The sequence below is a fragment of the Triturus cristatus genome, chromosome 8 (genome assembly GCF_964204655.1).
Source record: "Triturus cristatus chromosome 8, aTriCri1.1, whole genome shotgun sequence".
NCBI lineage: Eukaryota > Metazoa > Chordata > Amphibia > Caudata > Salamandridae > Triturus > Triturus cristatus.
Genome location: NC_140591.1, coordinates 1,200,986,823 through 1,201,014,552, shown reverse-complemented (window position 1 = coordinate 1,201,014,552; position 27,730 = coordinate 1,200,986,823). Strand labels below are relative to the sequence as shown.

General features: G+C 47.9%; 1 protein-coding gene across 1 annotated transcript in view; it reads right to left on the bottom strand.

Moving 5' to 3' along the window:
* Positions 1-27,730, bottom strand: part of TMEM131 (transmembrane protein 131) — a 943,143-nt gene that overhangs the window by 136,343 nt on the left and 779,070 nt on the right. Inside the window, exon 36 of the mRNA XM_085622890.1 lies at positions 2,790-2,946. Coding sequence (XP_085479016.1) covers positions 2,790-2,946 — 157 coding nt within the window. The remainder of the gene's footprint in view (positions 1-2,789; positions 2,947-27,730) is intronic.

Sequence of the window (27,730 nt, the reverse complement as noted above, 5' to 3'; positions counted from 1 at the left end):
AGTTTGATGATTTAATTTCTTATTCTGCACAGTTAGATTTTCATAAATTATATCAATGGAGTCACGTGTGTTGATAGGCAAGAAGGTTGATTTAGGCTTAAAGGCCATTACTACAGTGCCACGAGTTCTTAATCCTTGCTGCAATATTGTTGCTTGCGTAGATAATCGAGGCCTCATCTCCAGATCATCATCTTGCAGCTCTTGTAATTCCTGGATAAGATGTAAATCCGAAATCTGTATATTATCCGGACTGTTGGTGTTGATAGAAGTATCCTCTGATGGCATCCTATTGTTTGTGCTACTGTCTCTCAACTGGTGAGATTTCTTGAATTTCAGCTTGCGAATAAACTTATAAACGTCTATCATGGTTTGGCTATAGCTGAAATTGCACTCTGGGCAAAAAGTCAGCCCAAGGGATAAAAGCTGTTTTTCTGCTTGATCTAAAGGCACCTCCGAAAAAGTTACTACCGTTTTTACATAATGGGATTCTGCATTCACTTGTGTCTCCATTTGGTCATTGGTTGCTTCCTTCCTCTTGTACTTTCTGTGCAGTTGTCTTCTTTCTCGACGCCTTCTGTTTCTCCTTTGTTTGTTTTGTAGTTTTGAGCTCTGGGTCGCAGCGTTTGGCGCTTGTCCTGCCTTAAAAAAAATCTGCTAATACGAGCTTGTTCACCATTTTCTCACTTGATGGTCTCTTTGACTCTGAATCTGATTCACTTTTAAAGGCAGAGCTCAGGTCAGACGCTGATATCGCGCCAGGAAGTACTAAACTGATTCCATCAGCTTTATTTAGGTTGTTCCAGGCAGTTCGTTTCTGGATCTTTATTGCGTTGTATTTTCTTGAGAATAGTCTATTTTATCCCTTTGAAATTTGTGGGCTTTTATTTTTTATGCTATCTTCTTGTTTACATAATCTGATTGCGATCTCCTCGCGGTATTTCTTTATAAAATCAGTTTTGTCCGATTTACTTATTTCATCATTGATAAAATCAATTTCTTTTTGCAGTTGTATGCGATCTATTTGTGCCTATTTGACCAAATTTTGCACCAACGTTTTGGATGATTCTAAATTGCACTCCGCCCACTCCTTTAGCATGTGAGGGTTTGGATTCTCAAAGCTCAGTGCTAACCTGATTCTTAAGCCCCTTGGTTTTCGATCCACCTCCAGGTATTTTTGCAGTGATTTATGCTCCCACCATTTAACCTGTTCATGTTTCATGAGTTTTTCCAACTTTTTGAGGTGATGCTTAATGTCCATTGCTCCTCTCCTATTTGCACTGCTTGATGCTTGTGCTAGCGAATCAATGCTAGGCAGATTTTTAAACAACAAATCTGCTGCCGCTTCGCTGTCCCGTAGCGAGTCAGCAGACATATTGAGAAATGTGGAGTAAACTTGTAGTCCGTTATGCGCTCACACCGTGCCACCCCCGGACAAAGCACACCTCTCGACCTGCCAGCAGCTATGCTCTCATTGTAGTGCCTTTGTGCGTCATTTGCGTCCTACGACCATGATTCCACCATCGCACCCTTGGTATCAATTTTGCTTGGCAGGGGGCTGCCGCGGCTCTCCGATATAGACTACTGTCGAATTGGCTTACTGCCGCCCAGCCACTGTAATGAGAGGTGGACTGTGAATGCTGAGGAAGCCGTCTCTGCATACCATACAACATTCAATCTCTTCACATCAGTTTCCGAACGGTGAAGGTCAGGACATAGACACTATTTATATATACACACATACAGATACATATAGGGCCTCTAGGTCAGCTCTTTCAGTCATCGGTCTATGAGACTCCTTTACACTCTTCTTCCATTCATGACAGCAAACTACGTGGGGAAATGGTTTCAGTCCTCATCAGTCATTGGCTTCTTGTGCTGTCAATGACTACATTTTTACATCCACCTGAAAATGAATGCGCTTCAGTGACAGGGTTGTTTGGCCAGTCCTTTAGTTCGGAAATTTCTTCTTTTATAGATCCTCTCATTTCCTTGCTTCTCCTCTTCATTTTGTTCCTTAAGAGGATACAGCTGTCCATGCAGTGCTAATTGGTTGCTTTCTTTTACTATTTTCACCAGCAGTGCACCACATCTTACATGGCCACTTCCTCTAAACCAGGAGACCATTATGGCTGCTATTGTCCATAACATATCTTGGTTTTATCATTCCAAGATGGCCAAGACATTGTTCTAAATGTGTCTGCGGTGCTTGGCCTTCAAAACAACAATAGACTGTACAATACCTTTGCAAGAATTACACCAACTGCTATGTTTAGTTTTGTTATTGCAAGCATATATCCATCGAGTTTTGATGGCAGTACGTACCCTTTCTTTTACTTGCATACCTTTAATTTATCTTGCTTATGTTGTTGATTTTGTGTGAGTTTTATTGCAGCTGTGTTAACAATTAGTCAGTGGATAGATGGATGAGTGCAAAGATGAGTAACAGCGCACATATCATGAATTGAGTGGGAAAAAAAAACACTGACCCAAAAGGAATTTTCAATCATAAACCAGAACTATTGGCCCTGACAATGCTCGTCTTAAACTCGCTGTCTAAACCAAAGCAAGTGAAAGTCATCTGTTTGCAATATTCAAATAGCAGAATGAGCCACCAAAGGATTAGGTACAAGATGATCAGAAATGTGACAAAGATCCATGACTTAAGAAATAATATTCAATAAAGAGCACAATAAATAGAAATAAAGAGAAACGTGTGCTGCACCCGCAGTAATATCTGGTAACTGGCAGAAGGTGGTCAATTCAACTAAGGAGATTGCTTGTGTACTTACTTGAAGCTCAAAACACTGGTGAAGCTACCGTGTGGCACAATGATTGAAGATGATGGAGGAGGAGATGAAGAGGTTAGTGGTGGTGAGGTCTGTCGCTGCTTCAAGAAATCATCAGCATTCATGGTATGCAGTGATAACTGATACAGGCTATCTGCAGCTATACAAGAGACACAAGAAAATCCATCAGGAAACCTCAGAAATTAGTTCCCAAGATTTAGAAAAGGATTATACAACAAAAGGTTTAAAACAAGCTGTTGAATGTACACAAACATTGATATACAATATGGACTGCACTCAAAGGCAGAAGGCCAATGTCTTCGGTCAAATTAGAGTTTTGCTATCCTGTATTGCAAAACTAATAAAAGACACACATATGCCCCCTCCAAAATAAATCATACTGTTATAATTTTACACTATAGTGAAGCATTAAAGCAGTAGTTTAACAAAACCTTTTCAATGTTTATCATCACATTGTATCCTTTTATTGGGTCTCACTTATTAGACAGCGTATTGTTAGATTACAGTGGGCTCAGAGTCCCACACCCACGTCGCAGCCTGACAGATGTCCAGGACAGGCACTCCGAGTGCCAGCACAGTGGTGGCAGCCTTAGCAGTAATTAAATTGGCTTTCAGACATTCCAGAGGCTATTTTATAACTTATGAGTAGCAGATCTTAACATGGAGGAATCACCCAAAAAATCATATTGTCTACTCGATGACCTTTGGCACAATCAATGCAAAAGCTTAAAGCTATCTTGGGTACCAGCTGATTGAGCCTATTCTCCTCTTTAGAACGGTGGGGAGGGGCAAAAAATGCTCGAAGAGTGCTGGATTATCCAAAGTTTAAACTGAGTCATGACATTTGCAAGAAGACGGCCTGAGTCCTCAGAGCCATCTTGAGATTATCCACTTGTGGCCAGCCTTGCCTTCCATCTTTACAATGTATTGCCCACAGAGAGCTGATCATCCAGTCTGAATTTGCTTGTTCTGTCCACGAAGAAGTTGGAAGCTCTAGGATCAAGGCGATTCGGTCTTTCCTCCTTTTTAGTTGGTTGTAGAGAAGGATAGAAAGTGGAAAGCGTAATAGCGAAGTGGAAGAGAGTAACCACTTTTGGCAGAAAGACAGCCCTGGTTCTCAACAACAGTTTGTCAGGAAATCAAGAATTGAAGTGATGCTTCTCACTCAGCGCCAGAAATGTGCTTACCTATCTAGCTGACATGATCGCGATTAATAAGATAGTTTTAAGTGTTCACAAACGTACAAGACAACTATTTGAAGGCTCAAACAGGAAACATATTAGGTGGGTAAGAATCAAATTAAGATCCCATGGTGGCATAACAATGGGCGTACTTGTTTGTGAGGACTTTAAAGAAACTTAGAACAATGGGAGGGTTAAAGGGTGAAGGTTGATCGGGTAGGCAAAGAAAAGCTGAAAAGGCTGACAAATAACCTTTATCAGTAGCAACCGCGCTAGGCTAGTGAAAGGGAAAATAGAGAGCGTCATATAGGTGATCATGAAGGGGATACATGGAGTTGTCTGGACAATATTGTAACAAATTTGGCCCATCGGCCAGAATTAAAATTTTGGTGGAGTGTCTTCTTGAACATAAAATTATGTTAATCCCTTCAATAAGTAAAGAAAAGGCACTGAGGTTGCCCCATTCAACCTCCAATCATGTAGGTGGAGACTCTGGAGGCCGGGGTGTAGAACTTGCCACTGTGAGAGGAGGGGGGGCACAGGGAGAGATGAGTGAGGTCTGCATACCACACCCTCCTTACATGCCAGTCTGGGCCAATTTAAATTACTTGGCCGGTCAAGGCACCTCTTCAAAATATATTAGGAGCTAAAGGTATGGTGGATTAGGCCGCATGTTGAAACTGAAAGTTCTATTTCAAGTGAAACACATTCCCCAACGTCCGCTGCATTAGATACCAGAAGGCACAGAATTTAGGGCAGTGAATGTTCTTAAGGAGTGACAAACAGGTCTATTGGACGAGTCCCCTTCATCTCGAAGATGTCTTGGACTACGTCTGGGTGGAAGTGGCACTTATTGTTGGCAAGAGTATGCCGGCTGAAACTGTTCACTCGCAATTTGAGTACTCCAGCCAGGTGATTTTCTACCAAGCAATTCTGATGGTCCAGGACCAGAGTTGTGGAGCCTCTCTGCAGAGAAGATGCGATCCCGCTCCCCCTTTGCTTGTTGATGCATCACGTCACAGTAGTGTTGTCTTTCAAGATTTGGTTAGACTGACCATGAAGAGAAGGTAGGAAGGCCTTGAGAGCCAGACATATCACCCGAATTTCTAAACATTTCTAACAGCCTGATATGCAGAATCTGTTCTTTCGATGACAGGAAGCCTATGATCTCCAGATGAACAACTTAGTATGGGGTGGAGGCATTTGTTTGTACCAGAGGGAGAGGGTGAATCGTCTTCCCTTGAGAAAGTATGTCGCTCATACTCTACCACTATAGAACCTCTGCACTGTCCTTTGAGATAATGATGCAGGCTTGTAAGATCACTGGCTTCCCTCAAGCCTTCAAAGTCAGGGTTCATTGTTGTCTGACCAAGAAGGTCTTCAGTGAGTAAGAATCAGTACCCCCAAAGAAGAATCTATCAGGCTCTATCGTACGGGTTACTTACCTTCAGTAACACTGTATCTGGTAGAGATGTTGTCTAGCCGCAGATTCCTTAACTTAGAATATCCCCAGGCGTCAGACTGGATCCGGAATTTTTTGACGCACCTCTACGCGCCGGGGGATGGCGCCTCATGACCCTGCCCTGACGTCGTCCACGTACGTGACGTCAGCGAGGTCATCCCAGCGCGCGGACGTCAGTTTTCTTTGGAGAAACTTTTTCGCGGTACATCGCGGAGCCACCAACAAAAACTGTGAAAGTATGGGAACTGTGTGCGAAGGATGAAAAATCCTCAAAATAAATACGGCGGAAGGTGCAAAACACCATCATAAAAGACAGTATTAGACACTGTCTACATACAAGTGAAAAAGCAAAAACTGAACTACGCTGTGAGAAAGAACCCCGCATAGCGAAGTGTAGACCCTTCCCAAAGTGCAAGCAACAAGGGAAGAATGTCTCAACAGATAAAAAAATAGACTTATTACCGTGTAGAACTGTGACCGTTATTACCATGTAGAACTGTGCCCTCCAACAAGAACTGCAATGTACTTGAAGAAGGTATCTTCCTTACAGAAAGTACAGCAATGTACTTCAAGGAGGTATCTTCCCTTATAACAATGGAAGTGTGAAACAGAGCTGAAGAGATCGTCAAAGAAGACGACTATATAGGAGACAAGAGCCTCTAATAATGGAGAAGGCGGGCGGGAGGGAAGACAGCAGGAGAAGAAGAAGAAGAATAATAATCTCCTGATGACAGTGAATGAAAAGACACCATCTACAGGAAAAATCCTCTTGGAGGGAGTCAGACACATATGGTAATCCCGAAAGGGGCGCAACTATGTGAGCACCCTTGAAAGAAAACCAATGGCAACTGAAAGTAAGCAAGACGAGAAGTCCACCTGGCAAGGCTGTTGCAGAACAGGGAGGATGGGTGGGTGTTAAGGAATCTGCAGCTAGACAACGTCTCTACCATATAAATCGTTACCGAGGGTAAGTAACTAGTACATCTGATAGAGACATCTAGCCACCGATTCCTTAACTTAGAATAGATACCACAGCCATACCCCAAAGAGGGGGTGGGTCTGCGACAGAACAACAGAAAGCGCCAAACATACGATCTGGCTACAGAGTGACGGATAAAGGGGTAGGCTGTGGCGGAATAGCCAGACAGCACCTAATCAGCTCGGAAGAGCAGAAAGAATGGGATGGTAGATATCCTAAAAAATGCCAGAATGGCGCTACACCATACCCGTATAAAAATGACAGGTAGAACGGCATGAGCCATTTCCAGAGCAAAGAAAGAGAGCGAGAGAGAGGAAGGACCACCACTCTCCGCTTAATGGCGCACGATGAGGACACCGACCCAAGCTCACAAAGAACCTGAAGAGATGCAACCAGAGCCTAACAGACAAGCCTATAGAAGGAAGGCTGAAGGAGCCGGACCAAAGAGCCCAAGGCAAGAGCTAGAACCTGAGCAATGCGTTGGGAATAGCCGGCGGGAGAAGAAACACGCCAAGTGCACACCCAATCCCAAAAAGGGGGAAAATAGGGGCATATAGCATCAATTTTAAACCCGCTGAAGCAGGTAGAAACATGCAGCAGGCAAACGGCCACAGAGACCTTAAAGTGGCTTACCTAAGAAGCATAAGAGTGCCTGACCGGGCAGTATGAAGCCAAAGTGAGAAACAACCCACAATATAGACTTGCAGGCAGTAGTCAAGGACCACTGCCATCAGAAGAGCTGTCCCACAGGCGTAGTTTTAACAATAGGTGATAATTTGGAAAAAAGGCATATCCGAAGGAAGTGGCAAAAAACACCAAGGTAACGAATCATGGGAAGAACCTCAGAAGCCGAGACCAAACACTCCAGAAAAGACACGTACAGTGTCGAACACCAAAAAAGGGAGCATTTGTCAAATTGGGACATCGCCCCAGTAAGCGGAAGTAAGGAGGAACCTATGGGCAACTTGCAACAACTCAGAAAAGCTCTCCCACACATGGAGATATTGGTCCAGACCTCGCAGCCTCGAAAAGAGGTGGCGATGTAGGAAGAGGAATACTAAGGCAACCGGCATGTATACATAAATGTATAAACATATAAATATGCAGAGACAGAACAAGCCAGGAGCATGAACATGTCCATATCGGAGCATACCTAGTACAGTAAGGGCAGGTAGGAGCCGCTTTTGAAGAGGAGATCAAGAAACATCCCAAGGAGGAGGAACAGGCAACGGGCAGGATGACCATGGCGTAAGAAGAACATAGAACACCGTACAATGGACCACCAAGCGATTCATGGAGCCCACAGGATCTCCAGGCCCAGGTGAGATAAGCAGAGCTATATAATAGCATACAAGTAGCCCACATGGAGTATGCACACCTCAAACAACGGGTGTTAGACTTGGGGGTCTCTAGATGGCACAGATATGCACTTGTGACAAATAGGGACCCTCGCCTCCAGTTAGGGTAAAGGGGAACAAATCCCAAAATAACCCCTGCTCACCCCCTTGGTAGCTTGGCACAAGCAGACAGGCTTATCTCAGAGGCAGTGTGTAAAGCATTTGTGAACACATACAGTAATCCAGTGACAACACTACAGATGGACACCACACAGGTTTTATATAAAAAATAAGTATTCTTTATATAGATTTACCACAAGACCATAAACGACAAAAATCCAAAATACTGTTACTTTAAGATGGTAGAATTTAGCTTAGTTCTCTTTAGTTCTTAAATGCAACACTTTAAGTCAACGTACCTTTTAGATGCGACACGCAGGGCAACGAAAGTGTTGCAACGATGTTGATGCGATGAAGATTTTGGTCCAAAGAAATAAAGAAATGAAGATCTTCCAGATGCGGCACGCTTCTCCGATGTTGCGAGAAGGATCGATTTGATGCTTCAGCTGCAGCAGCGACACACTTTACGCGATACGACAACAGCAGCTTTGGCGGCGACACTCTTCTACGACTTTGCGAGACGCTTCCGCTCGATGTGACAGCTTGCAGCGGCGACACACTCTACGCGATGCGACGACAACAGCTCCGACGGTGGCACGCTTCTCCGTGGACGCATGGCGCTTTTCTCGATGCGGTGCAATGCGACAACTATGATGGCGACACGCTTCTTCCTCGATGCGAGACTCTTCTCTTGATGCGGTGCAATGCGATGGCTGCGATGGCGACACGCTTCTTCGGCGTTGCGAGACACTTCTTCAATGATGCGAGACGCTTCTGCTCGATGCGACAGCTGCAGCGGCGACACACTTTATGCGATGCGACAACAGCTCAGACGGCGGCATGCTTCTCCTTCTTGAGTCGCGCTTTCAGCTCCTTGCGACACGCAGTCCCTCAGAAGGCCCAACACAGCAGCAGGCACTTCCAAAGAACTCTGGTGAGGGTGAAGTCTGTTGTTCCTGAGACTTCAGCAGGAGGCAAGCTCTCTTCCAAGCCCTTGGAGATCCTTCACAAGTTGAGCAAAAGAACACACAAAGTTCTTTTCTCCTCTCTTTGGCAGTAGGCAACCCCTCCAGGCCAATCCCCCAGTTTCAGGGATAGTCTCTCCTCAGTTTCTTCTTGGTTCCTCTCCTCAGCAGAGTTTCTTCTCGTTTCCCAAAGTGATCTAAATTCTTGGGATCAGGGTCCCAATACTTATACCCCAAAATCCTTTGTCCTCTGAGGGCAGAGTGGCCTTTCCTTTGTTCAAACCGGTTCTGGTCAGTCCTGAAGCACTTTGTTTACCTGACTCCTCCTTTCCTTTCAGGGTGCAGGGCAGAGACATCAGACACACCACAGGAGGTGGAGCCAGCATTGTGGAGGGAAGGCACAGCCCTATTCAGGTCCCAGGTGCTACTCCTCCCACCCATCTAGATGCAGATCTCTCTATTCACCACTGGGCCACCTCACCCTGTCTCCTGGAATTCCCCAGCCCTGTCACTCAAACTCCAGACAAGGAATACACAGCCTAGCAGAGGCAGGTTTGAATGGTTACACAAGAAAATACCTACTTTCTAAAAGTGGTATTTTCAAACTCAGAATGTTAAAACCAACTTCACTAAAAGATGTATTTTATTATCCTGAGTTCAGGCATACTAAATTCGAATTTCTACCATGTTCCCTGAGTCAGTTAGGATTATAAAATGTAATAACCAAACTGCCCATTCTGGCCTATGGAGAACAGGTAGCCTAGAAATAGTGAAAAACAAAAATGGCTATAATTCACTATTAGAACATGCCACACACACCAGGACATGTCCTACCTTATCCTTACAATGCACACTGCCCTTGGGATTACCATAGGGGTGTCTGATATGAAGAAAATTAAAGGTTTAGGGACTGGCAAGTGGGTGCACTTGCCCAGTCAGCATGACAGTACAAGACTGCACGCAGGCTCTGCAATGGCAGACCTTAGACACACTTTTACAGGCTGCTTCTGTGGGTGGCGCAACCAGTGCTGCAAGCCCACCATCAGTATTTGGATTACCAGCCCTGGGCACTCCTGGTGCACTGTACTAGGGTCTGACAGGTAAACTAAACCAACCAATCATGGAATCACAAACTCATACATCAATTTACCATAGGGAGCACTTGCACTGTGGCACTGGACAGCAGTGGCACAGTGCCCTGAGCAAGTAACACCAGCAAAAACACATGAGGCAACAGCAAAAATTGAAGGGAGACCCACGCCAAGGTGCCAGGTCTAACACGTGTCCCCTCCAGCTGAAATGTGGGGAGAACTACCCTACCTCCTGGGAGTTCTCATCACTAAGGCGGAAAAATCATACCATCAGCATTGGCGTGTCCATCCTCTGTAGGGAAATGGACCACCTCAACAGCTTTGGATTCTCACCCCTCATCTGCATCAACCATCTGAGGGGCCTGTGGTCTGTCTGAACCCGGAAGTGAGTCCCAAACAGGTATGGTCTCCGCTTCTTCAGTGCCCAGACCACAGCAAATGCCTCATGCTCAATAGCACTCCAACTCTGTTCCTGTGGAAGTAACCTCCTACTGATGAAGGCTACGGGTTGATCTTGGCCCCCCTCATTAATCTGTGCCAGAACAGCTCCCACACCATGCCCTGAAGCGTCTGTTTGTATAATGAACTCTCTGGAGAAGTTGGGTGCCAAGAGCACGGGCGCTGTGCACATAGCAGTTTTTAAGGCCGCAAAAGCTTTCTGACAGGTGTCAGTCCAAATCACTTTCTTTGGCTGCTTCCTGGAAGTCAGCGCTGTCAAGGGTGCAACAATGTTGCCATACCCCTTGACAAACCTCCTGTAGCAACCCGTGAGTCCTAAGAAGGCTCTCACCTCTGTCTGGGTTTTGGGAGGCTCCCAAGCCAGGATGGTTTCAATCTTGGGCTGCAGGGGCACCACCTGGCTGCTCCCTACCTGGTGTCCCAAGTTCACCACGGAACCCTGCCCGATCTGGCACTTACTCGCCTTGATCGTGAGGCCTGCCCTCCGCAGCGTCATCAACACTTCCCAGAGGTGGCGCAGATGTTCTTCCCAACTGGCGTTGAACACTGCGATGTCATCCAGGTAGGCGGCAATGAACGAGTCCAGTCCAGCAAACACCTGGTTGACCAACCTGTGAAAGGTGGCAGGGGCATTCTTCAACCCAAAGGGCAACCCGGAAATGGTAGTGCCCATCTGGTGTGGAGAACGCTGACCTCTCCTTTGCCCCATCGGTCAAGGCGATCTGCCAGTACCCAGACGTTAAGTCAAACGTGCTGAGCCTAGCCAATCTATAAGTTCATCAGCTCTGGGGATGGGGTGCGCGTCAGTCCTTGTGACTGAATTGAGCCCTTGGTAGTCCACATAGAACCGGAGTTCTGGTGTGGCACCCGGGGCGGCAGCCTTTGGGACCAAGACCACTGGGCTGGCCCAAGGACTGCTAGAGGACTCAATCACCCCTAACGCAAACATCTTGGAGACCTCATCTTTGATGCAAGCTCTCACCCTGTCAGTCACCCTGTAGGATTTGTGCCTCACAGGTGCACTATCCCCAGTGTCCACATCATGGACGCACCAATCAGTGACACGGGGAACCAGGGTGAACAGATCAGAAAACTGTCCCAGCAACTGGCGGCAGTCATTCTGTTGCTCACGGGTCAGGGTGGAAGAGGGGTTGACACCATCCACTGACCCATCTTTCTCTGTCGCTGACAGGAGGCTTGGAAGAGGCTCGGTCTCCTCCTCCATTCCACCATCTGTCGCTAAGAGCATGCCCACTTGGGACCTCTCCAAGTGGGGCTTCAGGCAGTTGACATGCAGAACCCTTAAGGGGTTCCTGGGAGACCGCAAGTCCACCAAGTAGGTAACCGGACTTTTGCGCTCCACAACCTCAAATGGTCCGGTCCACTTATCCTGGAGCGCGCAGGGCTCCACTGGGGCCATGACCCACACTTTCTGACCAGGTTGAACTCTACCAGAGTGGCATTCTGGTCGTACCACTGCTTCATCTCCTCCTGGCAGGCTTCCAGATTCGCCTCAGCGAGTTGCCTGAAACGCCGAGTTTGGTTCCTAAAAGCCAGCATGTACCTATATACATCCTGGGGAGGTTTCCTGGGAGATTGCTCCCAGCCTTCTTTAACCAAACTCAGAGGTCCTCTCACTGGGTGTCCATAGAGAAGCTCAAAGGGGCTGAACCCTAGAGGTTTCTGTGGCACCTCACGCTACGCAAAGAGTAGGCATGGTAAGAGGACATTCCACTTACGCCTCATGGGTTCCTCAAGACCCATAATCATGCCTTTTAGGGTTCGGTTGAATCTCTCAATCAACCCATTTCCTTGGGGGTGGTAAGGAGTGGTAAACTTATAGGTTACACCACACTCCTGCCACAGGTACTTCATATACTTGGAAATGAAGTTGGTTCCCCGGTCAGACACTACCTCACGAGGGAATCCCACTCTGGAGAAAATTCCCATCAGTGCTCGTTCCACCACGGGGGCCGTCACTGTCCTCAGAAGTATGGCTTCCGGGTGGCATGTTCCAACAAGACCAGGATGAACCTGTTGCCCATGGCTGTCTTGGGGTCCAGTGGCCCCACAATGTCAATACCCACCCGTTCAAAGGGGGTGCGGTCTACAGGGAATGGCTGGAGAGAATCCTTGCGCTTCCTCCCACTCTTTCCACTTGCCTGGCAAGTCTGACATGTCCTGTAGTGAGTGTCTGAACTCCTGCACATTTGGGGCCAATAAAAAAGGGTGACAAGCCTTTCAAAGGTCTTGTCCTGCCCCAAATGTCCTGCCAATGGAACGTCATGAGCCAGCCCCAGTAGGAAGGCTCTAAAGCGCTGGGGTACCACCAGCACACGGGCTGACCCAGGCTCAGCAACCTTAGGCTCTGTATACAGGAGGTCATTCTCCCAGTAGATCCAATGTGACCCAGACTGATCACCTGTTGCCTGGTCTGCAGCCTGTTGCCGCAGACCCACAAGAGAACGGCATTCTTTCTGCTCCTGGCAGAATTCCTCCCTGAAGGGCCCTCCTTCTTGCTGCCAATGGGTCAGCTCAGGCATGTCCCACAGTTCGGCTACATGTTCCCCTGTAGGCTCCAGGGCATCCCCCTCAGGGTCTGCTCCCTCCTAGACCGTGGGAACTTCGGGCCAGTTTCCCGCACCCAGGGAACCTGAGCCACCTCGCAGTGACTCTGTGTTGTCAGCGGCAACAACTGGGTAGAATGCACCAGGGACAACCTGCTCTTGAGACACCAGGTGACACTTGACAGCTGTCACACTGGCTCCTGTATCTCTAAGAGCATCCACTCTATGGTCATTGATGGTCACCCACTGCCTGTATTTTTTTGTGTTATCAGGCAGCTGGGCCCTGGGGACCACTTCACAGTCTCCTAATGAGACATGGGACATCCCTGCGGGACCCCACCCACCTTGGGCACCCATCTCCTCACCCAGGGCTACACTAGCCATCTGCTGGGGGGCTGCACCAGTGGGTGCTGGTTTTTTAAACAGGCGACACTTGGGATCATTGGCACAATGACCCAGTTCTCCACATTTGTACCATTTCGGAGGCCCTCTTTGAACAGGTGGAGCTGTCGGGCCCCTGACCGTTTCTGGGGGGGGGAGGCTGAGAACTTTTCCCTTGGTTCCCTTGGGGATTACTTAGGAGCCTCCTATGGAACTCCCTCTGTTTACTCTTGTCCCCCCCACTCTTCTGCTGGGGACCCTGCCCACTCTTGGCTAAGTCTCCCACGTGACCCTTGTGGACCCTGGTACTGACCCAGCGGTCCGCCTCCTCAGCAAGCTTCCTAGGATTAGTCAGCCTACTATCAATCAGGTGCTGGCGTAGCTCAGGAAAACAGTTACTTGACAAGTGCTCCCATGCAATTAAATCAAGAAGTCCCTGAAAATAATCAACTTTGCTACCCTTCACCCAACCATCCAATGCTCTGCAGAACAAAGTGAAGTATTCAACATAGGTACTGTTCGCTATCTTTGTGCAACCCCTGAACCTCTGTCTATACATCTCAGGAGTTAAACCATATCTAGACATCAATGCATCTTTCATGTGGGTATAGGAATTATAGACATCAGAAGGCAAGTCTAGCAGTGTGTCCCGCCCCTCACTGAGGAACCTCCTCCACAATCCCGCTCCCCAATCCTTCTCGGGGACCCAGTGGGAAGACATGGCTACCTCATAGGCCTTGAACTACTGCCCAATATCATAATTTAAAAAAAAATCCTTAACTACATCTTTAGGGATGCACACTCTAGATTCCATAGGCATTGACGGTACGCTGCCACCAGAGGGAGCAATTTCTAAGTTCTTGGCTTTCAACTCCAACTCCCTCAAAACCTTTTCATGTTCAAACTGCATTTTTTTCTCTTCTAGGGCTAACTTTGTAGTTTGCATTTCAAATTCTTACTGCCCACTTAACTTGAGCTTGGTCAGCTCCATTTCGTGCATCCTACACTCTTTTCTATCTGCCAACTCCTCTGGAGATAGACTCTTAACAGAAACACTGCTACCGGGAGGGGAAGGGGTTCTCCTTTCTCTTGGGCCCACTAGCCCTTCCAGCTGTTCCTCTGCATTATCATCATCAGTGGCATTCCTTGCTTCTACCCAGGCCCTCAGCGCCTTGTAGAACTCTGCCTTATTTCTACATTCAGTAGTAGAAACATTACATTCCTTGTAAAAAAAAACTACAGTTGTCTTGCTTGGTAGCTTTCCAGTTTCTCTTTTTCCCACTCATTATCAACAGAGACTATGGATGCTGCTTTCTCCACCATGGTTAAGCTTGGCAGTACTCAAAAACAGAAAGTCCCAAAAAGAAATCTACCAACAAGTATGTGGTCGCGTTTTGGTCTGCACTCACTAGTAGCATTCACCAATCACTGTACATGAGTCACAAGTGCAAGTCCAGAATCCTCACCGCTGACCACCAATGTTAGACTTGGGGGTCTCTAGTTGGCACAGGTATGCACTTGTGACAAATAGGGACCCTCGCCTCCAGTTAGGGTAAAGGGGTACAAATCCCAAAATAACCCCTGCTCACCCCCTTGGTAGCTTGGCACGAGCAGACAGGCTTATCTCAGAGGCAGTGTGTAAAGCATTTGTGAACACATACAGTAATCCAGTGACAACACTACAGATGGACACCACACAGGTTTTATATAAAAAGGAATATGCTACTTACCAGTATGCATCTGTTCTTGGCATGTAGAGCTGCAGAGTTGTACACTTAGCATAGATCGCCATCTGGTGTTGGGCCCGGATGTTTGCAGTTTGTTTTTCTTCTTGGACAGTCTTTGGAAGTCACGAGTTTGGTGACTCCTCCTTCGGTCCGTACTGCGCATGGGCTTCGGCTCCATCCTCAGATTGTTTTTCGCCAACAGGGAAATGATGGAGCGTAGTAATAACAGTGAGAAACCCATGTGTTGTATCTAAATAAGATGTACTGGAACGGATACAGGTAGCCGGGGAGGCGGGTGGGCGTGTACAACTCTGCAGCTCTACATGCCAAGAACAGATGCATACTGGTAAGTAGCATATTCCGTTCGAGGCATATGAGCTGCAGATTGTACACTTAGCATAGATTATATAGCAGTACCCAACCCTAGCGGCGACCACCGGTATCCGTTGCAGCTGTTTGAAAAAGTGTCTTTAGTACAGCCTGGCCCACCCTAGCTTGCTGCTTGGAATGCACATCTACACAGTAGTGTTTTGTGAAGGTGTGCGGTGTAGACCATGTGGCTGCCTTGCAGATGTCATCTAAGGGTATATTCCCTAGAAAAGCCATAGAAGCCCCTAACTTTCTTGTAGAGTGGGCTTTAGGGGGAACAGATAATGTTCTCTTTGCCTTTTGATAGCAAATTTGTATGCATTTTACAATCCACCTAGCTATCCCTGATTTTGAAATGGGGTTGCCTTTATGTGGTGGAGAGAAGGAAACGAACAATTGTTTAGTCTTCCTGAAGGGTTGCGTTCTTTGTATGTAGTATAGTAACGCCCTTTTTACATCAAGCGTGTGTAAGGCCCTTTCTGCAACAGATTGGGGTTGCGAAAAGAAGACAGGTAATTCCACTGATTGATTGAGGTGGAAGGGGGAAATGACTTTGGGCAGAAACTTCGGATTTGTGCGAAGTATGACCTTGCTGTGATGCATTTGTATGTAGGGTTCCTGTATGGTGAACGCCTGTATTTCACCAACCCTTCTAAGGGAAGTGATAGCTACAAGGAAAGCTGTTTTCCAGGTGAGAAACTGTAGCTCACATTTGTGCATTGGTTCGAAGGGCGGACCCATTAGACGTGTAAGAACCAAATTTAGATTCCATACAGGGGAAGGTGGTGCCCTGGGAGGAATTACTCGTTTAAGGCCTTCCATGAAGGCTTTAATAGCGGGCACTCTGAAGAGTGATAAATGCTGCCTGTTTTGTAGATAGGCAGCGATCGCTGCTAGGTGTAGGCGTATGGATGAATATGCCAGGTTACACCTGTGAAGATGGAGCAGATAGCATATTATGTGCTGTATGGATGCATCTAGAGGGTTGATTGTATTGTTACGGCAGTAAATTACGAATCTTTTCCACTTTGCGGCATAGCATGCTCTAGTGGTAGGACGTCTGGCTTCCATGATGATGTTCATGCAATCAGGGGGAAGGTTAAGGTATCCGAATTCTAGGATTTCAGGAGCCAGATCGCCAGGTTGAGCTGAGCTGGGTCCGGGTGCCTGATTTCTCCATGGTTCTGGGTTAGGAGGCATGGGGATAGATGCAATTTTTGATGTGGTACCACTGACAGTTGTAGTAGCGTGGTGTACCACGGCTGCCTGGCCCACGTCGGAGCTACCAGAATGAGTGTGAGGGAGTGCTGTTGTAGCTTCCTGACCACTAATGGAATTAGTGGGAGAGGTGGAAAGGCGTATGCAAATCTGCCTGACCAGTTCATCCATATCGCATTGCCCTTGGACAATGGGTGTGGGTATCTGGCGGCGAAGCTTGGGCATTTTTTGTTTTCGTGGGTGGCGAAGAGGTCTATCTGAGGATGCCCCCACTGTTGGAAGAATGGGTGAAGAACTTGTGGATGCAGTTCCCATTCGTGTAGTTGTTGTGTTTGTCTGCTGAGCAGATCTGCCATGGTGTTTTGTACGCCTGGAACGTGCTGTGCCAGGAGAAAGATGTTTTGGGGAATTGCCCATCTCCATATGCTCTGGGCTAAGCGGGAGAGCTGGGGAGAGTGTGTCCCCCCCTGTTTTTGTATATAATACATCGCAGTCATATTGTCTGTGCGAATGAGGACTGCTTTGCCCGAAATCTGTTTTTGGAAAGATTTTAGGGCTAGAAAGATCGCCAAGAGCTCCAGGTGGTTGATGTGGAGCGATTTTTGCTGTGGCGTCCATAGACCTTGCATGGTGAGGTGTAGGAGGTGCGCTCCCCAGCCGGAGAGCGATGCGTCCGCTGTTAGAATCACCTGAGGAACCGGGTCCAGGAACGGCCGCCCTTTGGAAAGGTTTGTGGTGTTCCACCACTGCAGAGAGTGATGTGTGCGGCCGTCCACCAACACCAGATCCGTCAGCTGACCCTGGGCCTGGTTCCACTGTTGCGCTAGGCACTCTTGAAGTGGACGCATGTGGAGTCTTGCATGGGGCACTATGAAGATGCAAGACGCCATCATTCCTATGAGCTTCATAAACACTCTTGCTGGAAGAGAGTGTTGAGGAAGGAATGTTTTGCGTAAGGCTTGAATGCTTGTGATTCTGGCTGAGTTTGGATAGGCAATACCCTTGGAGGTGTCTATAGTGGCCCCGAGATATTGCTTTGTGTGAGATGGTATGAGGTGGGACTTTTGGTAGTTCACCGTGAAGCCTAGCTGGTGGAGCAGTTGGATGGTGCTGTTTGTATGCTGCACACATTGGTCGTAGGACGCGGCTTTTATCAGCCAGTCGTCCAGGTAAGGGAAGACGTGAATGTGTTGACGTCTGAGGTGTGCTGCTACTACTGCTAGGCATTTGGTAAACACCCGCGGTGCGGTGGTGACCCCGAAGGGGAGAACCGTGAATTGGTAATGTTGTCCGTCCACCACGAACCTGAGGTATTTCCTGTGAGAGGGGTGTATTGGAATGTGAAAGTATGCGTCTTTCAGATCCAAGGTTGTGAGAAAGTCTCCCTGGCAGAGGAGTGGGAGGACTTGCTGTAGGGTGACCATGTGAAAATGGTCTGAGTGTATGTAGGCATTTAGAGGCCGGAGGTCGAGAATGGGTCTGAGGGTCCCGTCTTTCTTTGGTATTAAGAAATATAGGGAGTAGACCCCTAGATTTTGTTGATTGACGGGGACCTGCTCTATAGCGTGTTTTTGGAGGAGTGAGAGTACCTCTTGTTTGAGCAGTGTGGAATGTTCTTGAGACATTGGACGGTGCCTTGGTGGGATATTGGGTGGGGTAGATGTTAGTTCGAGACAGTACCCTGACCGAATGATTTGGGTTACCCATTTGTCCGATGTTATGGACTCCCATACGTGGATAAAGTTTTGTAGTCTGCCCCCGACCGGAGTGTAATGGTCTGGGGGGAGCGGAGGGGAGTCATTGTGCGGGGGGGGTGGCAGAACGGGTGTTGTTGGTTTTGCCCCTGCCCTTATTGTTGTTACCCCTGTAACCACCTCTCTGATTGCCCTTTGAAAAGGTATTTTGAGGAGGGGACTTGTAGGAGGTAGAGGCGTTATCGGTGGAGGAGCCTCTGCCTGTGCCACGAAAGGACGAGCGTCGAAAGGAACGTTTGGAGGCTTGTGTTTGGAGTGCCCCCATAGACTTTGCTGTGTCTGTGTCTTTCTTCATCTTTTCGAGCGCTTCGTCTACCTTTGGCCCAAAGAGTGTTTCCTGGTCAAAGGGGTGATTGAGTATGGATGCCTGGACTTCAGGCTTGAAACCTGAGATCCTGAGCCAGGCGTGGCGACGAAGCAGGACACTGGTATTTATGGCCCTAGAAGCAGTGTCGGCTGCATCGAGGGCACACTTAATGGAGGTGTTTGTAATTAGTTTACCCTCCTGTATCAGGTCATGAGCCTTGTGCTTGTATTTTTCTGGAAGGTGCTGCATAAGAGCCTCTAGTTCGTCATAGTGTGCTCTATCATATCGCGCAAGCAGTGCTTGTGTGTTTGCAATGCGCCACATGTTTGCAGCTTGGGAGGCGGTGCGTTTACCAGACGCGTCCAGAAGTTTAGATTCTTTGTCTGGCGGTGGGGCATCTCCTGAGGATTGGGAGTTAGCCCGCTTTCTAGCTGTGGAGACAACTAGGGAATCTAGGGGAGCAGGGCCCTTGATGTAAGCAGGGTCTGTGGGTGCCGCCTTATACTTCTTCTCTATTCTAGGGTTCAGTACTCTGGCTCTGACAGGGTCTTTGAACACCTCTGTAGCGTGCTTGGTGACACCCTTAAGCATGGGTAAAATGGAAGTGGATTTGTCTTGTATATGAAATGTATCCAGTAGGAAGTCTTCTTCTACTGGTTCACTGTGCATGTCCACCCCATGGTAGTGTGCTGCTCTCTGCACTAAATGGTGAAACCCTAAGGAGTCATCTGGAGGAGACGGTCTTGATGGGTATAAGTCGTCCTGAGGTACATTGGGTATATCAGGGTTATTGTAATCCTCCCATGGATCTGGGGTCCCTGGTGGAGTGGGATCCATTGGGGCGTCCGCCGGGTAATTGTCCGGATCCCCATCATCCGGATCTGGGGATGGGGTCGGATCGTAGTGAGGTACAGGTGGCGGAGACCTGTGAGGTGGAGGTGGTGGAGGAGGTGGAGGGGGTAGGGGAGGCGGTAGTGGGGAGGGCACTCTGAGGGGAGAAGTAGCAGAGTCCTTCCTTTTGGGTGGAGGAGGAGGAGCCGGAGCATCAAGGCGTCTTTTCTTGGTAGTTAAAGTCAAAAGCCCAGTCTTAGGATCTTTGGACAAAGTCTTTTGTAAAGGGTCTGGTGTAAACAGAGCCAATGGTGTCGAGTCGTGTGTCGGCACCGGTGATTTCGGAACCGGGGGTTTCGATGGTCTGTGTGCGCCATGCTTTTTTGAGGTCTCCGGGTGTTTCGGCGTCGAATGATGTTTCGGCGCCGGAGCATCGGTGCCGACAGATTTGTGTTTGTGTTTGGTCGGCACCGAGTGTCCAGGCTTCGGCACCGGTGGTTTCGGAGTCGAGCTGGCTTTTGCAGTCTTCGGTGCCGGATGCTGTTTTTCGGCACCGGGTGTCGGCTGGCTCGATCCCGAGCTGCCATGAGACTTTGGGAGCTTCGACACCGGGCCCGAAGGTGGGGTGATCGAAGTTTTGGTTTTGGTTTTGCCCAGGCCGGCAGGCGAGGGAGTAACCTGAGTCTCTTTGGTTTTCGGCGTGGGGGTAGGAGGGGGCATATTACTCACGGCCCGCTGCGCTGGTGTAATGTCCTCCACGTCGGAGTCGTCGGCCTCGGAAGCGCTGACGACGTCTTCCTCCTGTTCGGTGTGTGTTTGCCCCGAAGCTTCGGCGTCGTCTCCGAAGATGTCCGGTGGAGCTGCGGAGGATGAGTGCGCCATGGTGCGTCGAGCTCTTCGATCTCGGATGGTCTTCTTCGATCGAAAAGACTTGCAGGCGGGGCAGTCTCTAGCCTCGTGTTCCGGAGAGAGGCAAAGGTTACACACCTGATGGAGGTCGGTGTGGGGAAATTTAGACCCACATTTTGGGCACTTTTTGAACGGAGTCCTTTCCATCGGCCGGGACCGGAGTCGCGGAGGGCCCGAAGGCCGGTGTCGATGAACGGGATGGAGAAAGTGCCGCTTCGAGAGATGAAGATGATGAAGGAACTCGAAGAATCGAGGATTTTCCGTCGAGGCTGGAACCGTAGAAGTTCGAAGCCGGAGCACGAAGTATCACATCCGAGCCCGATGGCGGAAAAAAACAATCTGAGGATGGAGCCGAAGCCCATGCGCAGTACGGACCGAAGGAGGAGTCACCAAACTCGTGACTTCCAAAGACTGTCCAAGAAGAAAAACAAACTGCAAACATCCGGGCCCAACACCAGATGGCGATCTATGCTAAGTGTACAATCTGCAGCTCATATGCCTCGAACATAAGTTTTCTTTATATAGATTTACCACAAGACCATAAACGGAAAAAAAAGCCACCATACTGTTACTTTAAGATGGTAGAATTTAGCTTAGTTCTCTTTAGTTCTTAAATGCGACACTAAGTCAATGTACCTTTTAGATGCGACACGCAGGGCAACGAAATTGTTGCAACGATGTTGATGCGATGAAGATTTTGGTGCAAAGAAATAAAGACGTGCAGATCTTCCAGATGCGGCACACTTCTCCGATGTTGCGAGAAGACTCAACTTGAAGCTTCAGCTGCAGCGGCGACACACTTTACGCGATGCGACGACAGCGGCTTTGGCGGCGACACTCTTGTCCGACGTTGCGAGATGCTTCCGCTCGATGCGACAGCTTGCAGCGGCGACACACTATACGCAATGCGACGACAACAGCTCCGACGGCGGCACGGTTCTCCGTGGATACGAGGCGCTTTTCTTGATGCGGTGCAATGCGACAACTACGATGGCTGTGATGGCTACACGCTTCTTCCTCGATGCAAGACTTTTCTCTTGATGCGGTGCAATGCGTCAGCTACGATTGTTGCGATGGAGACCCGCTTCTTCGGCGTTGCGAGACACTTCTTTGATGATGCGAAACGCTTCCGCTCGATGCGACAGCTGCAGCGGCGACACACTTTACGAGATGCGACAACAGCTCCGACGGCGGCACGCTTCTCCTACTTGAGTCGCGCTTCCAGCTCCTTGCGACACGCAGTCCCTCAGAAGGCCCAACACAGCAGCAGGCACTTCCAAAGAACTCTGGGGAGCTGGGGGGTGAAGTCTGTTGTTCCTGATACTTCAGCAGGAGGCAAGCTCTCTTCCAAGCCCTTGGAGATCCTTCACAAGTTGAGCAAAAATACACACAAAGTTCTTTTCTCCTCTCTTTGGCAGTAGGCAACCCCTGCAGGCCAATCCCCCAGTTTCAGGGATAGTCTCCTTCTTTCCTTTCAGAGTGCAGGGCAGAGACATCAGACACACCACAGGAGGTGGAGCCAGCATTGTGGAGGGAAGGCACAGCCCTATTCAGGTCCCAGGTGCTACTCCTCCCACCCATCTAGATGCAGATCTCTCTATTCACCACTGGGCCACCTCACCCTGTCTCTTGGAGTTCCCAAACCCTGTCACTCAAACTCGAGACAAGGAATACACAGCCTAGCAGAGGCAGGTTTGAATGGTTACACAAGAAAATATCTACTTTCTAAAAGTGGTATTTTCAAACTCAGAATGTTAAAACAAACTTCACTAAAAGATGTATTTTATCATCCTGAGTTCAGGCATACTAAATTCGAATTTCTACCATGTTCCCTGAGTCAGTCAGGATTATAAGATGTAATAATCAAACTGCCCATTCTGGCCTATGGAGAACAGGTAGCCTTGCAATAGTGAAAAACGAAAATCGCTGTAATTCACTATTAGAACATGCCACACACACCAGGGCATGTCCTACCTTATCCTTACAATGAACCCAGCCCTTGGGCCTACCACAGGGGTGTCTGATATGAAGAAAAGGGAAGGTTTAGGGACTGGCAAGTGGGTGCACTTGCCCAGTCAGCATGACAGTACCAATGAAAAAGGGGGTGGGAGCACACTGACTTCACATCGCAGCGCCATTACCTCTGAGCATTGTGGTAGATGTAGTTAATTGTTTTTGGCACAGGACAAAGTTCGAAAAGTTTCTTGGCTCAATACCATATTTTTCAAAGCGTATCCCTAGACACGTGTTTCTGGATTTCTCCGTCATCAGTAGGGAAAAAATAGTAGGTTGCTGGACATGCTGCCGCTTAATTTTCTCAGGCACAATTCCACTCTGGGCATGCAGGCACTCCCAAGCTCGTCAGCTCAAGCGGCTCGAGGGAGCCTTTTAAATTATGAAAAAGGGGGTGGGAGCACACTGACTTCACATCGCAGCGCCATTACCTCTGAGCATTGTGGTAGATGTAGTTAATTGTTTTTGGCACAGGACAAAGTTCGAAAAGTTTCTTGGCTCAATACCATATTTTTCAAAGCGTATCCCTAGACACGTGTTTCTGGATTTCTCCGTCATCAGTAGGGAAAAAATAGTAGGTTGCTGGACATGCTGCCGCTTAATTTTCTCAGGCACAATTCCACTCTGGGCATGCAGGCACTCCCAAGCTCGTCAGCTCAAGCGGCTCGAGGGAGCCTTTTAAATTATGAAAAAGGGGGTGGGAGCACACTGACTTCACATCGCAGCGCCATTACCTCTGAGCATTGTGGTAGATGTAGTTAATTGTTTTTGGCACAGGACAAAGTTCGAAAAGTTTCTTGGCTCAATACCATATTTTTCAAAGCGTATCCCTAGACACGTGTTTCTGGATTTCTCCGTCATCAGTAGGGAAAAAATAGTAGGTTGCTGGACATGCTGCCGCTTAATTTTCTCAGGCACAATTCCACTCTGGGCATGCAGGCACTCCCAAGCTCGTCAGCTCAAGCGGCTCGAGGGAGCCTTTTAAATTATGAAAAAGGGGGTGGGAGCACACTGACTTCACATCGCAGCGCCATTACCTCTGAGCATTGTGGTAGATGTAGTTAATTGTTTTTGGCACAGGACAAAGTTCGAAAAGTTTCTTGGCTCAATACCATATTTTTCAAAGCGTATCCCTAGACACGTGTTTCTGGATTTCTCCGTCATCAGTAGGGAAAAAATAGTAGGTTGCTGGACATGCTGCCGCTTAATTTTCTCAGGCACAATTCCACTCTGGGCATGCAGGCACTCCCAAGCTCGTCAGCTCAAGCGGCTCGAGGGAGCCTTTTAAATTATGAAAAAGGGGGTGGGAGCACACTGACTTCACATCGCAGCGCCATTACCTCTGAGCATTGTGGTAGATGTAGTTAATTGTTTTTGGCACAGGACAAAGTTCGAAAAGTTTCTTGGCTCAATACCATATTTTTCAAAGCGTATCCCTAGACACGTGTTTCTGGATTTCTCCGTCATCAGTAGGGAAAAAATAGTAGGTTGCTGGACATGCTGCCGCTTAATTTTCTCAGGCACAATTCCACTCTGGGCATGCAGGCACTCCCAAGCTCGTCAGCTCAAGCGGCTCGAGGGAGCCTTTTAAATTATGAAAAAGGGGGTGGGAGCACACTGACTTCACATCGCAGCGCCATTACCTCTGAGCATTGTGGTAGATGTAGTTAATTGTTTTTGGCACAGGACAAAGTTCGAAAAGTTTCTTGGCTCAATACCATATTTTTCAAAGCGTATCCCTAGACACGTGTTTCTGGATTTCTCCGTCATCAGTAGGGAAAAAATAGCCGCTTGAGCTGACGAGCTTGGGAGTGCCTGCATGCCCAGAGTGGAATTGTGCCTGAGAAAATTAAGCGGCAGCATGTCCAGCAACCTACTATTTTTTCCCTACTGATGACGGAGAAATCCAGAAACACGTGTCTAGGGATACGCTTTGAAAAATATGGTATTGAGCCAAGAAACTTTTCGAACTTTGTCCTGTGCCAAAAACAATTAACTACATCTACCACAATGCTCAGAGGTAATGGCGCTGCGATGTGAAGTCAGTGTGCTCCCACCCCCTTTTTCATAATTTAAAAGGCTCCCTCGAGCCGCTTGAGCTGACGAGCTTGGGAGTGCCTGCATGCCCAGAGTGGAATTGTGCCTGAGAAAATTAAGCGGCAGCATGTCCAGCAACCTACTATTTTTTCCCTACTGATGACGGAGAAATCCAGAAACACGTGTCTAGGGATACGCTTTGAAAAATATGGTATTGAGCCAAGAAACTTTTCGAACTTTGTCCTGTGCCAAAAACAATTAACTACATCTACCACAATGCTCAGAGGTAATGGCGCTGCGATGTGAAGTCAGTGTGCTCCCACCCCCTTTTTCATAATTTAAAAGGCTCCCTCGAGCCGCTTGAGCTGACGAGCTTGGGAGTGCCTGCATGCCCAGAGTGGAATTGTGCCTGAGAAAATTAAGCGGCAGCATGTCCAGCAACCTACTATTTTTTCCCTACTGATGACGGAGAAATCCAGAAACACGTGTCTAGGGATACGCTTTGAAAAATATGGTATTGAGCCAAGAAACTTTTCGAACTTTGTCCTGTGCCAAAAACAATTAACTACATCTACCACAATGCTCAGAGGTAATGGCGCTGCGATGTGAAGTCAGTGTGCTCCCACCCCCTTTTTCATAATTTAAAAGGCTCCCTCGAGCCGCTTGAGCTGACGAGCTTGGGAGTGCCTGCATGCCCAGAGTGGAATTGTGCCTGAGAAAATTAAGCGGCAGCATGTCCAGCAACCTACTATTTTTTCCCTACTGATGACGGAGAAATCCAGAAACACGTGTCTAGGGATACGCTTTGAAAAATATGGTATTGAGCCAAGAAACTTTTCGAACTTTGTCCTGTGCCAAAAACAATTAACTACATCTACCACAATGCTCAGAGGTAATGGCGCTGCGATGTGAAGTCAGTGTGCTCCCACCCCCTTTTTCATAATTTAAAAGGCTCCCTCGAGCCGCTTGAGCTGACGAGCTTGGGAGTGCCTGCATGCCCAGAGTGGAATTGTGCCTGAGAAAATTAAGCGGCAGCATGTCCAGCAACCTACTATTTTTTCCCTACTGATGACGGAGAAATCCAGAAACACGTGTCTAGGGATACGCTTTGAAAAATATGGTATTGAGCCAAGAAACTTTTCGAACTTTGTCCTGTGCCAAAAACAATTAACTACATCTACCACAATGCTCAGAGGTAATGGCGCTGCGATGTGAAGTCAGTGTGCTCCCACCCCCTTTTTCATAATTTAAAAGGCTCCCTCGAGCCGCTTGAGCTGACGAGCTTGGGAGTGCCTGCATGCCCAGAGTGGAATTGTGCCTGAGAAAATTAAGCGGCAGCATGTCCAGCAACCTACTATTTTTTCCCTACTGATGACGGAGAAATCCAGAAACACGTGTCTAGGGATACGCTTTGAAAAATATGGTATTGAGCCAAGAAACTTTTCGAACTTTGTCCTGTGCCAAAAACAATTAACTACATCTACCACAATGCTCAGAGGTAATGGCGCTGCGATGTGAAGTCAGTGTGCTCCCACCCCCTTTTTCATAATTTAAAAGGCTCCCTCGAGCCGCTTGAGCTGACGAGCTTGGGAGTGCCTGCATGCCCAGAGTGGAATTGTGCCTGAGAAAATTAAGCGGCAGCATGTCCAGCAACCTACTATTTTTTCCCTACTGATGACGGAGAAATCCAGAAACACGTGTCTAGGGATACGCTTTGAAAAATATGGTATTGAGCCAAGAAACTTTTCGAACTTTGTCCTGTGCCAAAAACAATTAACTACATCTACCACAATGCTCAGAGGTAATGGCGCTGCGATGTGAAGTCAGTGTGCTCCCACCCCCTTTTTCATAATTTAAAAGGCTCCCTCGAGCCGCTTGAGCTGACGAGCTTGGGAGTGCCTGCATGCCCAGAGTGGAATTGTGCCTGAGAAAATTAAGCGGCAGCATGTCCAGCAACCTACTATTTTTTCCCTACTGATGACGGAGAAATCCAGAAACACGTGTCTAGGGATACGCTTTGAAAAATATGGTATTGAGCCAAGAAACTTTTCGAACTTTGTCCTGTGCCAAAAACAATTAACTACATCTACCACAATGCTCAGAGGTAATGGCGCTGCGATGTGAAGTCAGTGTGCTCCCACCCCCTTTTTCATAATTTAAAAGGCTCCCTCGAGCCGCTTGAGCTGACGAGCTTGGGAGTGCCTGCATGCCCAGAGTGGAATTGTGCCTGAGAAAATTAAGCGGCAGCATGTCCAGCAACCTACTATTTTTTCCCTACTGATGACGGAGAAATCCAGAAACACGTGTCTAGGGATACGCTTTGAAAAATATGGTATTGAGCCAAGAAACTTTTCGAACTTTGTCCTGTGCCAAAAACAATTAACTACATCTACCACAATGCTCAGAGGTAATGGCGCTGCGATGTGAAGTCAGTGTGCTCCCACCCCCTTTTTCATAATTTAAAAGGCTCCCTCGAGCCGCTTGAGCTGACGAGCTTGGGAGTGCCTGCATGCCCAGAGTGGAATTGTGCCTGAGAAAATTAAGCGGCAGCATGTCCAGCAACCTACTATTTTTTCCCTACTGATGACGGAGAAATCCAGAAACACGTGTCTAGGGATACGCTTTGAAAAATATGGTATTGAGCCAAGAAACTTTTCGAACTTTGTCCTGTGCCAAAAACAATTAACTACATCTACCACAATGCTCAGAGGTAATGGCGCTGCGATGTGAAGTCAGTGTGCTCCCACCCCCTTTTTCATAATTTAAAAGGCTCCCTCGAGCCGCTTGAGCTGACGAGCTTGGGAGTGCCTGCATGCCCAGAGTGGAATTGTGCCTGAGAAAATTAAGCGGCAGCATGTCCAGCAACCTACTATTTTTTCCCTACTGATGACGGAGAAATCCAGAAACACGTGTCTAGGGATACGCTTTGAAAAATATGGTATTGAGCCAAGAAACTTTTCGAACTTTGTCCTGTGCCAAAAACAATTAACTACATCTACCACAATGCTCAGAGGTAATGGCGCTGCGATGTGAAGTCAGTGTGCTCCCACCCCCTTTTTCATAATTTAAAAGGCTCCCTCGAGCCGCTTGAGCTGACGAGCTTGGGAGTGCCTGCATGCCCAGAGTGGAATTGTGCCTGAGAAAATTAAGCGGCAGCATGTCCAGCAACCTACTATTTTTTCCCTACTGATGACGGAGAAATCCAGAAACACGTGT